Below are 15,547 nucleotides of genomic sequence, written 5' to 3'. Positions count from 1 at the left end.
ACCCGGGTCTCTGGTGCTGTAGCACAGCAACCCTACCACTGCACCACTAGGCTGCCCCTGTAGTCATCGTACTGTAGTCACTACAATCTTCCCCCATCTCAACTGGTTAGACTCTACAACCTGGCTTCAGAATTCGGTGTCCACATGGACACCTTCCCCTGGCCTCTTAAGGTCATAAGTGATAGGAGGAGAATTAGGCCATTCAGCCCATCAAGTCTACTCTGACATTAATCATGGCTGATCTATCTCTCCCTCCTAACTGCATTCCCCTGCCTTCTCCCCATAACATCTGACATCTGGATTGTCCCGCTGAGTTACTCCAGCTTTTTGTGTCAATCTTCAGTTTAAACCAGCATCTGCATTTTCTCCTTGCACAAAAATCTATCTCTGCCTTAAAAATATCCACTGACTTTGCCTCCACAGCCTTCTGTGCCAAAGAATTCTGCAGATTCAACACCCTCTGACTAAAGAAATGTCTCCGCATCTCCTTCCTAAAAGAATTTCCTTTAATTCTGAGGCTAGTCCTAGACTTTCCCACGCTTGCCCTTTCACTCTTGCCTTTTCAAGATGTATTTGGCATGAATTGTCAGCTTACGTTGGCGATCTCATTTTTGTTTATCAATGCACTTATTTGCTCCAAGCTATTACACTGTGAATTTGCAAACACTGCTTATCAGGAGTCTATCAAAACTGCAGATAGGGCAGTGCTGCTTGTTTGGCAAATTGCCCGTCATATTTCAGAACCTCTGCACCAGTTCCATGACCCCTCCACATACCCCACCGGATCATAACCCTAATAGCTACCATTATTTCCCAGATAGACACCATTTGACAATCCCTCTGTGGTATCATAATCCTCCCAGCTGCACACAACCCACCTTTCATTTTCTCCCCAAGATCCACAAACAGGATTGTCCTGGTAGACTCAACATTTCAGCCTGTTCTTTTTTAAACAACTTATTTATTCCAAGCTTGACTCATTTACTACACTCCATCTCCAGTCTCTTCCTACTTCATCCGGCCAGTTTCCAGGTCTCAACAGGCTCATTCTTGCCATGGACATCTAATTGGTCCATACCTCCATTCCAAACTAGGAAGATGAAGAACCATTTGCCAAGTCGGTGGATGTTTTTAAGGCAGCGATAGACAAATTCTTGATTAGAATGGGTGTCAAGGGTTACGGGGAGAAGGCAGGTAAATGCGATTAAGAGGCAGAGATCAGCTATGATTGAATGGCGGCGTGGACTTGGTGGGACGAATGGCCTAATTCTTCTCCTATGACTTGTGAACTTGTCCTTCGAGTGTAGGAGTAAACAGGAAATCCCGGAGAAAATCTACGCAAGTCACGTCGAGAACATACAAACTACGTACAGGCCGCACCCTTAGTCAGGATTGTATGGCAGCAACTCTACCACTGCGCCACCGTTCCGCCCCTCGATCTTCAGTCACATTCTTGTCACTAACATGTTCTTGATGTTTTTGTCTTTCTAGCAATTTACTAATTTTGCATTAATATCTGCCTACTTTGGTTCCAGCTATAAAATCAAGAAGGCTCTTTCATTGATGCATTTACTCATTTCTAAATTTACAGATACAGAGAAAATGGCACAATATTTAGAAGAAGAACGTCACATGAGGGAAGAGAACCTGAGGCTCCAGCGTAAACTGCAACGGGAAATGGAAAGGAGAGAAGCCCTCTGCAGACAGCTGTCTGAAAGCGAGTCCAGTTTAGAAATGGACGATGAAAGGTTTGCGCAGTTCAAGTTGTCTCCCAAGATATTTTTTCCTCTGCCTGTCCCCACACTGCAACTTCTAATTGGCTAACATGCTATACAAGGGTGAATGTGCCTCCCAATTTCCTCATCAGTGTTTTTTTCCATCCAACGCCACCTCTTTATTCATTCCCATGACTGGACCAGAGCAATTAATTCTTCTGGCACATCACAGATGTTACATTGCCAACAAATAGTTGTTTCATTTGCAATTACTCATGTATTCTAAAGATAGACACAAAAAGCTGGAGTAACTCAGCGGGTCAGGCAGCATCTCTGGAGAAAATGAATAGGTAACATTTCGGGTTGAGACCCTTCTTCAGACTGAGAGTCAGGGGAAAGGGAAACCCTTGCCTTTTCTTTATCAGTATCTTAATTCTCCTTTTAAATTGGGGATTCTCCCAGCCCCCAGATGCTTAATGCCCGTTATCGATTACATCTTTAATCTTTTCCTTTAGTTCAGTTCTATAACCTTTCGGCCTTAATTGGACCACTTGCTGCTGTAATAACCTTTGTGGCTCGTCCAGTTGAGATAGACACAAAGTGCTGGAGTAACTCAGCAGGTCAGGCGGCATCTCCGGAGAAAAAGGATGGGTGAAATTTCGGATCAGAACCCTTCAGATTCTTGAGAAAAAGGATAGATGACGTTTTGGATCGGAACCCTTCTTCAGACTGAGGTTCCAAGGAAACGTCACCCTCCTTTTTGTCCAGAGATGCAGCCTGACCAGCTGAGTGACTCCCGCACTTTGATTCTATATTTAGGACAAACCAGCATCTGCAGTTCCTCCCAACACATTTTGTCCAGTTAAATTTTGGCTTTGACCGCACCCCCTAAACTTCCACCTCAAAGATCACTGCTTGTGAGGATAATGCCATTGCCTGCCCAGGGCAGGTCAAAGCTTTGTCTTCGTTTTGATGATCTCTGCCTGATACTTCTGACGCGTTTTTTCTAATCACATGGCCATCTTTGCTTAAAGTTGGCCAGCTTCATTTTCTTTGCTTAATATTTAGTTGATGAGCATTAGCGCTCTTATCTTTAAGTTAGAAAAACCCACAACATAAATTGTACAGATTAATTTTGCTGAAATGAATCTGGGTGTAAATGCAACATTCTGATTAACTCTTATGTCTGATATTTGGCGATGTGTAATTTGGGTGTCATTGTTGTCTTGCACAGTTACTAAGTCAATACTACTTTTCCAGATACTTCAATGAGATGTCTGCCCAAGGACTCAGACCTCGCACTGTATCCAGCCCTATCCCCTACACACCATCTCCAAGTTCCAGCAGGCCTATATCTCCTGGTGTGTATTGTACTTTTATTGTCATTCATACAACTCAACCACAGTATCATCGTCCCTTTCAGTAATATCTTCAGATAAATAATTTAAAAAGGACAAAAGTGTGAATTTTCAGAGAGACTTGCCTCAGTGGCCAAGTGGGTAGAACAATTACGGTATCTTGAACCTAGATGGGCTGTTCTGGCACCTCTGGTCCAGCAAAACAGATAATCCAGAAAGGCTCTGGAACCAAGGATGCCGGGAAATCTGTGGTGGACCTGCATATGGTAACTGTAATAGAAAAACATAGAAAATAGGTGCAGGAGGAGGCCATTCGGCTCTTCGAGCCAGCACTGCCATTCATTGTGATCATGGCTGATCGTCCCCAATCAATACCCCGTGCCTACCTTCTCCCCATATCCCTTGATTCCACTAGCCCCTAGAGCTCTATCTAACTCTCTCTTAAATCCATCCTGTGATTTTTGATTTAGAAAATTCTCTTAAATCCATCCAGTGAGGGCATCCACTGCCCTCTGTGGCAGAGAAGTCCACAATTTTTTTCTCACCTCAGTTATAAATGGCCTCCCCTTTATTCTAAAACTGTGGCCCTTGGTTCTGGACTCGCCCAACATTGGGAATATTTTTCCTGCATCTAGCTTGTCCAGTCCTTTTATAATTTTATGTTTCTATAAGATCCCCTCTCATCCTTCTAAACTCCAGTGAATACAAGCCCAGTCTTTTCGATCTTTCCTCATATGTCAGTCCCGCCATCCCAGGGATCAATCTCGTGAACCTACGCTGCACTGCCTCAAGTACAAGGATGTCCTTCCTCAAATTAGGAGATCAGAACTGTACACAATACTCCAGATATGGTCTTACCAGGGCCCTATACAACTGCAGAAGAACCTCTTTACTCCTATACTGAAATCCTATTATGAAGGCCAACATCCCATTAGCTTTCTTCACTGCCTGCTGTACCTGCACGCCAACTTACAGTGACTGGTGTACAAGGACACCCAGGTCTCGCTGCATCTCCCCCTTACCTAACCTAACTCCATTGAGATAATAATCTGCCTCCTTGTTTCTGCCACCAAAGTGGATAACCTCACATTTATCTATATTATTATGTACTTTGGGAAATGAGAAAGTACTTGGGTGAACATAGCTATAGGCATTAATATTTACAGCCACTTTCTTAACTAAAGGATGTTTACTTAGCAGGATTTCGGAGAATGACACACTTGAGTACACAAGGGGTGCAGTTGGGAATATATATGCCAAAAATCTGTGTGACAGCTGTTTAACTATTTGGCTGTGTCCATTAGGGATTTAAAATATTACTCTCCAGTATTTTAAATCGGTCAACTTTCTCTGAAACCCAAAGTTGCTCAAATGAAACTATTAATGACAGCATTTAGCAGTTTGTACACCGGCAATTTGTCAAGGCATTCTGGGGAATCTAATGTCATCTTCAAAGAACCCCTTCAGTTGAAGCGAGATCGTGCTTTCAAAAACCTTATTGATTTTTAAACTAGAAAAAAAAAAGAAAATGATCTATTGTACATATTTTCTAGGTCTATCTTTTGCAAGCCACAGTGTTGGTTTTACACCGCCCGCGACCTTGACACGTGCTGGAATGTCCTACTACACCTCGCCTGGTCTTCACGTACAGCATATGGGAACTTCTCATGGCATTGCGGTAAGATATTAAAATATGAATATCAATATGTATTTACATTATTGAAGTTTTGTGGTTTGAAGTCATGATGAAAAATTACATTGAGAATGGCAGAGGGTTATGAAAAATTAAAAGAGTCAGGGTTAACAATCATTTGAAGCCTAGTGAGAAAATAACTGCAGATGCTGGTACAAATCGAAGGTATTTATTCACAAAATGCTGGAGTAACTCAGCAGGTCAGGCAGCATCTCGGGAGAGAAGGAATGGGTGACGTTTCGGGTTGAGACTAATGTCAGGGGGGCGGGACAAAGGAAGGATATAGGTGGAGACAGGAAGATAGAGGGAGAACTGGGAAGGGGGAGGGGAAGAGAGGGACAGAGGAACTATCTAAAGTCTTACTTGTTTTTGTTCAAGTTCAAACACTTTATTTGTCCACGTGGGGCAATTTACAAAGGCACGTAGAGTAGTACAAAAACTATTGGGGGGGGGGGGAGATTAGCAGGGTAAGCAGTGGGACATGGGGTGGTTGGGAGTTGAGGAGCTGAACAGCCTTGGGGACAAAGGTTGTCCTTCTCTGTGTGCTACATTCTGGGCAGCCAAGCCGGGGTCCTGAGGGGAGCCACTCAAACGCAGAGAACAGGACGTGTGAGGGGTCCTGTAAAATCCTGCCCGCTGAATGTGTCTGAATTTCAACTCTTGGAAAATGTTTACGCTTCAGAATAATGGACAGCGTGGGCAAATTAGGGTGAATTCAAAGCTCCATTCTAAAAATTGAAGATTAAAGAGATGCACACACATAATTACATTAATCACCGAATCAATCAGAAGAGAACACGGGATTAGAGATAATTAACTATAAGTTTAGAAGGATGAGAGGGAATCTTATAGAGACATATAAAATTATGAAAGGACTGGACAAGCTAGATGCAGGAAAAAATGTTCCAAATGTTGGGGGAGTCCAAAACCAGGGGCCACAGTGTCCCCTTAGAATAAAGGGGAGGCCATTTAAAACTGAGGTGAGAAGGAACTTTTACACCCAGAGAGTTGTGAATTTGTGGAATTCTCTGCCGCAGAGGGCAGTGGAGGCCAAATCACTGGATGAATTTGAGAGAGAGTTAGATAGAGCTCTGGGGCCTAGTGGAATCAAGGGATATAGGGAGAAGTTGGGCACAGGTTACTGATTGTGGATGATCAGCCATGATCACAATGAATGGCGGTGCTGGCTCGAAGGGCCGAATGGCCTCCTCCTGCACCTAGTTTCAATGAGAAGTTGATCAAACCTGCATTGTTTTCTCTGGTGCATCAGAGATTGAGATGAGACCTGATAGCAACATATAAAAATATGAGGCATAGATAGAACTTTTTCCCAGGCTGGAAATGTCAAAAACTAGAGGGCACAGCTTTAAGGCGATGTGTGGGGGGGGGGGGGGAGTTTTTTTACACGATGGTGGGTGGCGGGAATATCCTGCAAGTGGTGGTGGCGGAAGCAGATACGATAGTGACTTTTAAGATGCTTTTGGATAGTCACATCAGGGAATGGAGGGATATGGATCAGGTGCAGGGAGTGGAAATTAATTTGGCATTATGTTCGGCACAGACGTTGTGGGTGGAAGGACCTGTTTCCCGTGCCGTACTGTTTGTTGGGGTTTCTGGCACCCCCATGTAATGTTATTGCATTAAACATGGCTCTGCCGTTAATGTTCAGTGAGCACTTGCTAGCAGATCAATGTGTGATGGTTTTTATGTCAGTGGGAAGTGCTGCCGACTGAAAATTTGGACCCATTAATTGAGGAGTCAGTCGAAAATCTGGATGGATTGTGTTAGCAATTAAAATACAATAGGATCATTTACGTTATCTTTAACTGAAGAGTCAAGATTTACAAAGCTTAATGTACACAGATTTTCAATTGACCTTTGTCTATTTTTTGTCTTAATTCTGTGGGATAACCTTTTCTGTAAGGGGGTGCTTTTCATTTCAGTTTAGTTTATTGTCAAGGTACAGTGAAAAGCTGTTGTTACATGCTAACCAGCCTGCCTAAAGACAATACATGATTACAAACGAGCCATTCGCAGTGTACAGATACCTGATAAGGGGAATAACTTTGAGTGCAGGGTAAAGCCAGTAAAGTCCAATCAAAGAGAGACACAAAAAGCTGGAGTAACTCAGCGGGACAGGCAGCACCTCTGGAGAGAAGGAATGGGCGACGTTTCGGGTCGAGACCCTTCTTCAGACTGGTTAGGGAGAGGGGAAAGGAGAGATATAGACGGTGATGTGGAGAGATAAAGAACAATGAATGAAAGATATTCAAAAAGGTAACGATGATAAAGGAAACGGGCAATTGTAAACTGTTTGTAGGGTGAAAATGAGAAGCTAGTGCCACTTGGGTGGGGGAGGGATAGAGAGAGAGAGAGAGGGAATGCCAGGGCTACCTGAAGTGAGAGAAATCAATATTCATACCACTGGGCTGCAAGCTGCCCAAGCGAAATATGAGATACTATTCCTCCAATTTACGTTTAGCCTCACACTGACAATGGAGGAGAGCGAGGACAGAAAGGTCTGTGTAGGAATGGGAAGGAGAATTCAGAAGGAGAATTCAGAAGGAGAAGTGTCCAGCAACCGGGAGATCAGGTTGGTTCAGGCGGGCTGAGCAAAAGTGTTCCGCGAAACGATTGACCAGTCTGCGTTTGGTCTCGCCGATGTATAAGAGTCAACATCTAGAACAATGGATACAGTAGATGAGGTTGGAGGAGGTGCAAGTGAACCTCTGCTGAACCTGAAAGGACTGTCGGGGTCCCTGGACAGAGTCGAGGGAAGAGGCATAGCGACAGGTGTTGCACCTTCTGCGGTTGCCGGGTAAGGTACCTGGGGAGGGGGTGGTTTGGGTGGGAAGGGATGAGTTAACCAGGGAGTTGAGTTGTCTAATCAAAGGTAGTCTGAGGGTCCCTGATGAGGTGGATAGTAGTGCAGGACTGCTAGTTCACCACTACTAGTTTCAGTAATTTTGAACTGTTCTAAAAAAAAACATGGGCGTGAACCTTCTGTGCGTTTTTGTTTTTCAGAGGCCTTCCCCACGAAGGAGCAACAGCCCCGACAAATTTAAACGTCCAACACCTCCACCCTCCCCAAACACACAGACAGTGGTTCAGCTGCCACCGCCACCGCCTCCACCATGCCAGCCAGCCCACTCCCAGCCTTCAACGTATCCTCCGCCTCCTCCTGCTCCTCTTCCATAGAACGCGGGTGCTGTGACGCAGCTGATCCGGAGTGGATTGATGACATGAAAAGCAGCTTACTAAAGCCAAAGGCTTAACTGGCATCTTTTGGATTTGACGTACTTGCACTGAGATTATATAGGCTTCACCGCTAACTGTGTTGTAAATGTTTGTCTGGAGGGCAGCCTGTGTTGTTTGTCCACAACACTAATTTACTACATTTTGTCAGTGTTGACTGGAAACTCATGCAAAATCCTCATTTTGTTGCTAAGTATCTGCCACATCCATTCGGCGATAACAAATACACGATTTGAATGTTCGATCGGGCAAGGAGCTTGATAGCTTCTTTCCACCCAAGTTGTAAAAAGAAGAGACCTTTCCAATGATTTCATGACAGATTTTGCAGTAATTACAAGCATGATGTGTCTTGTTTTCCAGACTGTGTTTATGCTTCAATGTTAATGCCTTATTGTCTTGTTGGGTTTTGCCAAGCATATACAGAATTAGCACTACATTTTGAAACAAAATGATGGGGAAAAGTTTTAATGGTATCGTTCAGACACGTCCTGCACCATCACTGAATCTAATGTTTACCAGTGGTATGATTTGTGTCAAAATAAGCAGGATATAAGCTTAATACAGATTCAGTATTGAATTTCTGTGATGTGCTGTGACTGCTGTTTTTTTTTTTAAACAAGAATTCTAGCGTCTAGTTCTGGCAAATCTGTACCATTTGGCAGGGGTTACTTCTAAAATTGATTATTTTGATTTATTATAAATCAGGCTGATGGCAAAATGAAATATAACCTTTTTGCATTACAATCTAAGATCAACATTTCTTTATGTAATCTGTAACCTTCATAGGTTTAATGTCTGTGGGCTTTGTAGATAGTAAATCATTAGACGAACAAGCTGCCGTGATTCGAGCGAATGTTGTCTGCTGTAAAATACTTGCTTTTGACGACAAGTAATCATCAGCTGAAATATTGCCTTCTGCAAAATTTGTGTTTAAAAGAACAAAGTTTGTCTTTGCTGCCAACTCAGCTTTTCAGAAGAGTATGAAGAGGTAATTTAGAAATCTGGTTTGAGCAGACATTCTTTGTGGGTTAATCTAACCCAGGTGGTATCTTTTTCAGTTTTCAAGGTATAATGCTGTCGTAACCAAATAATTCTGCACTGCTGTGGTAGATGTGGGGCAGGCGATATGGAGAGTACAAGTTCTTGGCTGTAATGAAAAGTTCAATAATACATGCACCGTACACTGTATAACAGGGAGAAATCGTAAAAATACAGTTTTCCGTTCCTCCAACTAAAATAAATTGTATGGTTTGGCTTTGCAGTAGCATTAATAATGTAAGAGTCCTTTTTTTCCAAAAAAAATCCCCCTTGTGTCGGAAAGAGGGGTGAGAAAGGAATAAGTAGCCACCAGTGGAACATATCATCCAAGATTGACACAAATTGCTGGAGTAACTCAGCGGAAAAGGCAGCATTTCTGGATGGAAGGAATGGGTGACGTTTCGGGTCAAGACCCTTCTTCAGACTGACTTATCATCCATCCGCTTTGTGGCATTAAGTTTACAGGAAACTTAATTCTTTTAGTTTGGTCTTACTGGCTGGTAATGATTCCCTGAAGCCACACAGACCATTAAGTGCAAATGCCGATCTCTGGTCTATGCTGAGGTATCTGCTTTGTACTAAAATTGCATTAGTGATGAGTGTCAATTGGCACCCAAATGAGATGAATTGGTTCAATTCCATTCTGCTAATTGGCATCCACTCAACCTTTATTGAAACATTGTCGTGGAAATTGGGTGGCAGCCAGATTGAGTTTATTTGTGATGGGCTTTTTTCCTGTTGTCGTCGTCGTCCTCAAAGTGGCCCAACACTTCTGCTTTATCACCATCATCCTTTGAATGAAAGGTACCTGAATACCTCGGGAAGCAAGTGGAATATTGTCGAAGGAATAGGTGCTCCAACATTTCTGCTGTGACTTAACCCTGAAATATATGTTCATATTTGGCTTGCATCTGCTATACAAAAATATAGGTGCAAAAATGGTCATTCAGCTATTGATGTGCATTCTAGCACTCAATTATATTATGTATCTCAAATCCTTTTACCCACTTTATTTATACATTCTACAATAGATTATATGGTCAGGCATCATTATTTAGTTTCTTAAGCCGCAACTGCTCTTTCTGAGAGATTTTCACAAACCCTTGTATGAAAGGTGCTTTCCTGACATAGAAGGACATTTTCTGACATAGAAAGGTTAATTTTGTATCCCATTTTTATGACTGCATTGCAAAGGGAATAGTTTATCATTGATCTTTTTAAAACAATGAATCTCTCGGTGAAATCACTGAGAAATATTCCACCCAGGTGAATTTATAAAAAATCACTTCTGATAACTTGGGCTTAATTCAGTTTCTCAAATCAAATTCCCCTGGATGCAAACTAATAAGCTTTGTCTGTTGCATCATAACGTATACTCACATCTTTGTATTTAAATCCCTTATCTCCCCACAAATTATTAACTTTGCTCATAAGGTTGAGTTTAAAGTTTAATTTATATTAAGAACTGTAGCCAATTTCGACTGCTTTTCCATTTTGTCCCAAAGCTCTGCAGAGCCCCATTAATATTTTGCAGGAAAACCAATAGTGACAATCTTGGTTTTCACTTTGAAGAAAGAATGGTGTTTGAAAACCAAGAACTCAAAATGGAATTAGTTGGATTATGTTACTCCATGTCGCAGCCGATGCATTCTATTCCGATCAATGGTGATGTTGTAGGCTGGAATATGAGCATTGATCCCTTGTTTTGGACAGAGTGTGCCCTTAAGTCCAAAATTGCAGTTTACTGGCCAAAATGGGCTTGGTGCCATATTAGTGAAGGCTATAATTCACAAACAGTGAATGTAAATATAAAGACCAGAAAGATGTACATCATTATGTAATGCTAATTTGACACCAGGGCACAACCTTCCAGCTACTACCCCACCCTTACTCATGCGTGGTTGGACACCCTTAGATGAGTGTGCTATTCAATCATGGCTGATCTACCTTTCCCTCTTAATCCCATCTCCTGCCTTCTCCCCATAACCCCTGACACCCGTACTAATCAAGAATGTAAATCTTAGCCTTAAAAAAAATATCCATTGACTTGGCCTCCACAGCTTTCTGTGGCAGTGATTCTACAGATTCACAGCCCTCTGACTAAAGAAATTTCCCCTCATCTCCATTCTAAAGGTACATACTTCTAAAGGGCCTGTCCCACTTTAGGTGATTTTAAGGCGACTGCCGGCTACTGTCAAAGTCGTAGCAGATCGCCAAACTTTTCTTTTACCTGACGACAATGACCACGACAATGCCGAGTCAGGTCGAGATTACAGCGTCTTCGGAAACATTGCGAAATTCCCACGCTCTCAATGCTTCTCCGGCGGCCTAATTTTCGCTGAAATCACTGACAAGTCGGTAAGTACTTGAGAGTTTTGAACTATAACATCTTGTATGGGTTACTTAAAAACCAAGCTTCACTGTAACAAGGCATAAACTGGATTTACTTCCAGTTTACTAATAGCTGTATTAAAAAATATAATTTAAAAAGTGGTTAAGTGGATTTTTGTGAAAAGTGTGTGGTCATTCTTTGAAAATGTATGGGAGATGCATTTCTGGGTTGGGAGCCCACTTTAAATGTAATGGCTGATGGCCATAAACATCAAGAAATTCCCACGCTTATCTGACCGTCAAACTGTCGCCTCCAATCTACCTGTCAAATGTCCTGACGGTAAATAAATTGGTTATCAAGTATTTTATGGTATTTTGAAATGACTACTTATTTTAAAATAATGTGCTTCTAAATGCATCTAAGAGAACCTAGCAATCCTGGGGACAGCAGTCGACAGCGCCCGCAATAAGCAACGATACCTGGCGACAAGCCAGCTGTCGCCGAGAAATTTCACTCCGGATGATTTCTCAGCGACGCGCTGAGATCCACTACGATTTTTGGAAGTCTCCTCACGATCATGCCCGCGACACCCCGGTGAACTGTCGGCGACAGCCTAGTCCCACTGGAGTTTGTATGTTCTCCCAGTGGCCTGCATGGGTTTTCTCCGAGATCTTCGGTTTCCTCCCACACTCCAAAGACGTACAGATTTGTGGGTTAATTGGCTTGGTAAATGTAAAATTGGCCCTAGTGTGTGTAGGATAGTGTTAATGTGCAGGGATCGTTGGTGGGTGCAGACTCGGTGGACTGAAGGGCCTGTTTCCGCACTGTATCTCTAAACTAAACTAAACTGTTCATGAGTGCTCCACAGGAGTATAGGCTTGGGTCTCTTCATGCTTGAAATTCTGGAGGAAGTTATGAACCCCAAGATTTTACTACCGCAAGCAGTACCAAAACTGGCAAGATTTGTTTAGTGTCAAAAGAGGTCATTTATCTGGACAGGCAGGTGTACAGAGAAACGTTTCTTACTGGGCCAATATTTTCATGTTATCTGCAACAATTTGATCACTTTAGAAACATAGAAACAGAAAATAGGTGCAGGAGTAGGCCATTCGGCCCTTCGAGCCTGCACCGCCATTCAATATGATCATGGCTGATCATCCAGCTCAGTAACCCATACCTGCCTTCTCTCCATACCCCCTGATCCCTTTAGCCACAAGGGCCACATCTAACTCCCTCTTAAATATAGCCAACGAACTGGCCTCAACTACCTTCTGTGGCAGAGAATTCCACAGACTCACCACTCTGTGTGAAGAAATGTTTTCTCATCTCGGTCCTAAAAGACTTCCCCCTTATCCTTAAGCTGTGACCCCCTGGTTCTGGACTCCCCCAACATCGGGAACAATCTTCCTGCATCTAGCCTCTCCAACCCCTTAAGAATTTTATACGTTTCTATAAGATCCCCCGTCAGTCTTCTAAATTCCAGCGAGTACAAGCCTAGTCTATCCAGTCTTTCTTCATATGAAAGTCCCGCCATCCCAGGGATCAATCTGGTGAACCTTCTCTGTACTCCCTCTAAGGCAAGAACGTCTTTCCTCAGATTAGGAGACCAAAACTGCACACAATACTCCAGGTGCGGTCTCACCAATGCCCTGTACAACTGCAGTAGAACCTCCCTGCTCCTAAACTCAAATCCTCTTGCTATGAATGCCAACATACCATTCGCCTTCTTCACTGCCTGCTGCACCTGCACGCTTGCTTTCAATGACTGGTGCACCATGACACCCAGGTCACGTTGCATCTCCCCCTCTCCTAATCGGTCACCATTCAGGTAATACTCTGCTTTCCTGTTCTTGCCGCCAAAGTGGATAACCTCACATTTATCCACATTATATTGCATCTGCCATGCATTTGCCCACTCGCCCAACTGTTCTTTAAACTGTTGTGAAAATCTTAATTGTTGAGATGTTTTCGCCATAGTCAAGGAAACTGGTTTCTGTGACCAAGTCACATTTGGAGTTTAAAGGGTGTGGCTCTGCGACAGAGGATCACGATGGGCAAATTAAAACACACAATGCTGTTGTCTAGAGCCTGAAATGTCAAGACTCTTTGTATAGATACTGTCTGACCTTTTTTACATCAGATTTTTGCTATCTACATTTTTTTCCTAACGTGGAAAATCGTCTGTTTTACCATGTAAACTGCAGGTCAGGGATTTTTTTTAAAATCTATCCTCTTATCTTGGCTTTCTTTTAATATCAGACATAAAATTGTCCTGTCAACACAAATTCGGGTCAAGGTTTTGAATGTTGAATTGCCCCCAAAGCAAGGTACGTACAAGCATCCTGCTTTCCCATGCTCTTCTCACCTTCCAAAATGAATCCACAAAGATTTTCCACCTGTTTCCATATGTGTCAAATTTGTTAGGCTTAAGAGTCCCAATACGTAGTTGTGGTGCAAGAGAAACTAAGATGTTGGGCTGTTGTAAGTGTACTCGCACTTCAGGGATTCTTCCCACTTTGGATAGAGACAGTTGAGTTGCCTGTAATCCAGAAGTTGATTTCATTCATTTATGTACACGTGGTATTTTGCTGATGAAGCCTCTTGCATTCTGACCAGACTACAATATGGCAATCACATCTATCTATATCCCAAAGCCAAACATGATAACCAACCTATTTACACTAATCTCCTTAGTCTACATTAGCCCCATACTTCTTTTCTCCTTTCCCATTGAAGTATCTGCACAAATGCCTTTTAAACACTGAATGTATCTGCCGTTGCCTCTTGCTCTGGCAGCCCACTCCAGTCAACCACGACCTTCTGTGTGGAAAAGCTTGCCCCTTCAATCTCCTTTGGGGTTTTTCCCTTTTGACACATTGGGAACAGTAGACGAGGTGCACGTGAACTATGTTGTGCATAGAGGCTTAAAGTGGGAGAAAGGGGATTGGAGAGATAGCCGATGACCCACGATAGACACAAAAAGTTGAAGTGACTCAGCCAGTCAGATAGCATCTCTTGGAAAAAAGCAATAGGTGACATTTTGGGTCGAGACCCTTGTTCAACTGCACCATATCTATTATCCTATATCATTTACGATAGGATACGATAAAAAACTATTCATCCCCGGAGGGGAAGTTGGTTTGCCGACAGTCACAACACAATGTACACAAACACTTGAATTTTAAAGTGAAAACAAAAAGAAAAAGACAAGCGACTGTTGGCTGGCTGCCATGTTCACCGGAACAAATGAATGAACAAACAAACAAACAAACAGACTTATCCCCTGGGCAGAGGATTCTAAACTAGAGTGCCCCCTCCCCCACAGTGTGCTTTGGCCATTGGTGTTGAGTATATAACAGAGAGCTGGAAAAAATATTAAAACGATGTTGGTCAATTCTTATCAAGTATTAGAGATGGATAATAAGGCAGAGTGTTCAATACAATTGACAATTCGGAGCTTCTCTTTACCACTTGCGAATCTAAATGCTCCTATTTGGGTCTAAATGCTCCTAATATGGGTCTAAATATGCGTCTAAATGCTCCTAATATGGGTCTAAATGCTCCAGATTTTGGCTATAAAAATAATTGCAACTGTAGGTTTTAATGAACATATTACAAAAAATTCTGCCAATGACGATTTCAGTTCAATTTAGTGAGCAAAGTGACGATGCGGGCAATTTTAGCTTTGGAAGCTAAACATATTGCCCATCCTTCAGAAAATATGTGGAAATACGCAAGTAACGTGTACTTTAACCCAAATCTATGCAGGATAGAGGGGCCGACAGAAGCTGATGCAGTAGTTTGCAAGAACCTTTTTATATACAACTGCATGTAGTATGCAATCTAATTTAGTTTTACATTTAAGTGATAACCAAAGGGTTTTTTTGGTGATTCTGTATATTATTTGGACTGGAAATTGTAAAGCATTTCAGATTTTTGATTATTCTTCTCAATATTAATGCTATCAAATGCTCTACTGTTATTACTAATCATTTTCATTTTGGGAAGAGGTAAGGGGTTAGAAGTGGAAGATAAAATACGGTAGACTAGTCGGTCACGAGTTCTGGACTCTCGTCTGTATTCATGATCCTGTCATATAATTGAAACAGCATGAGTATTTTTTTTACACTAGTTCGATCATTTTCTTTTGCAATAG

At 42.4% G+C, this 15,547-nt stretch overlaps 1 protein-coding gene across 1 annotated transcript in view; it reads left to right on the top strand.

Moving 5' to 3' along the window:
* The window catches only part of ccdc6b (coiled-coil domain containing 6b), a 49,252-nt gene extending 37,536 nt beyond the window's left edge, over window positions 1–11,716 (top strand). Inside the window, exons 6-9 of the mRNA XM_078413200.1 lie at window positions 1,592–1,748; window positions 2,976–3,076; window positions 4,627–4,751; window positions 7,791–11,716. Coding sequence (XP_078269326.1) covers window positions 1,592–1,748; window positions 2,976–3,076; window positions 4,627–4,751; window positions 7,791–7,964 — 557 coding nt within the window. The 3' untranslated portion in view covers window positions 7,965–11,716. The remainder of the gene's footprint in view (window positions 1–1,591; window positions 1,749–2,975; window positions 3,077–4,626; window positions 4,752–7,790) is intronic.
* Window positions 11,717–15,547: the final 3,831 nt, after the last annotated feature.

This window comes from Rhinoraja longicauda, chromosome 16, assembly GCF_053455715.1.
Source record: "Rhinoraja longicauda isolate Sanriku21f chromosome 16, sRhiLon1.1, whole genome shotgun sequence".
NCBI classification, from domain to species: domain Eukaryota; kingdom Metazoa; phylum Chordata; class Chondrichthyes; order Rajiformes; family Arhynchobatidae; genus Rhinoraja; species Rhinoraja longicauda.
This window is presented reverse-complemented; position numbering and strand designations above follow the sequence as displayed.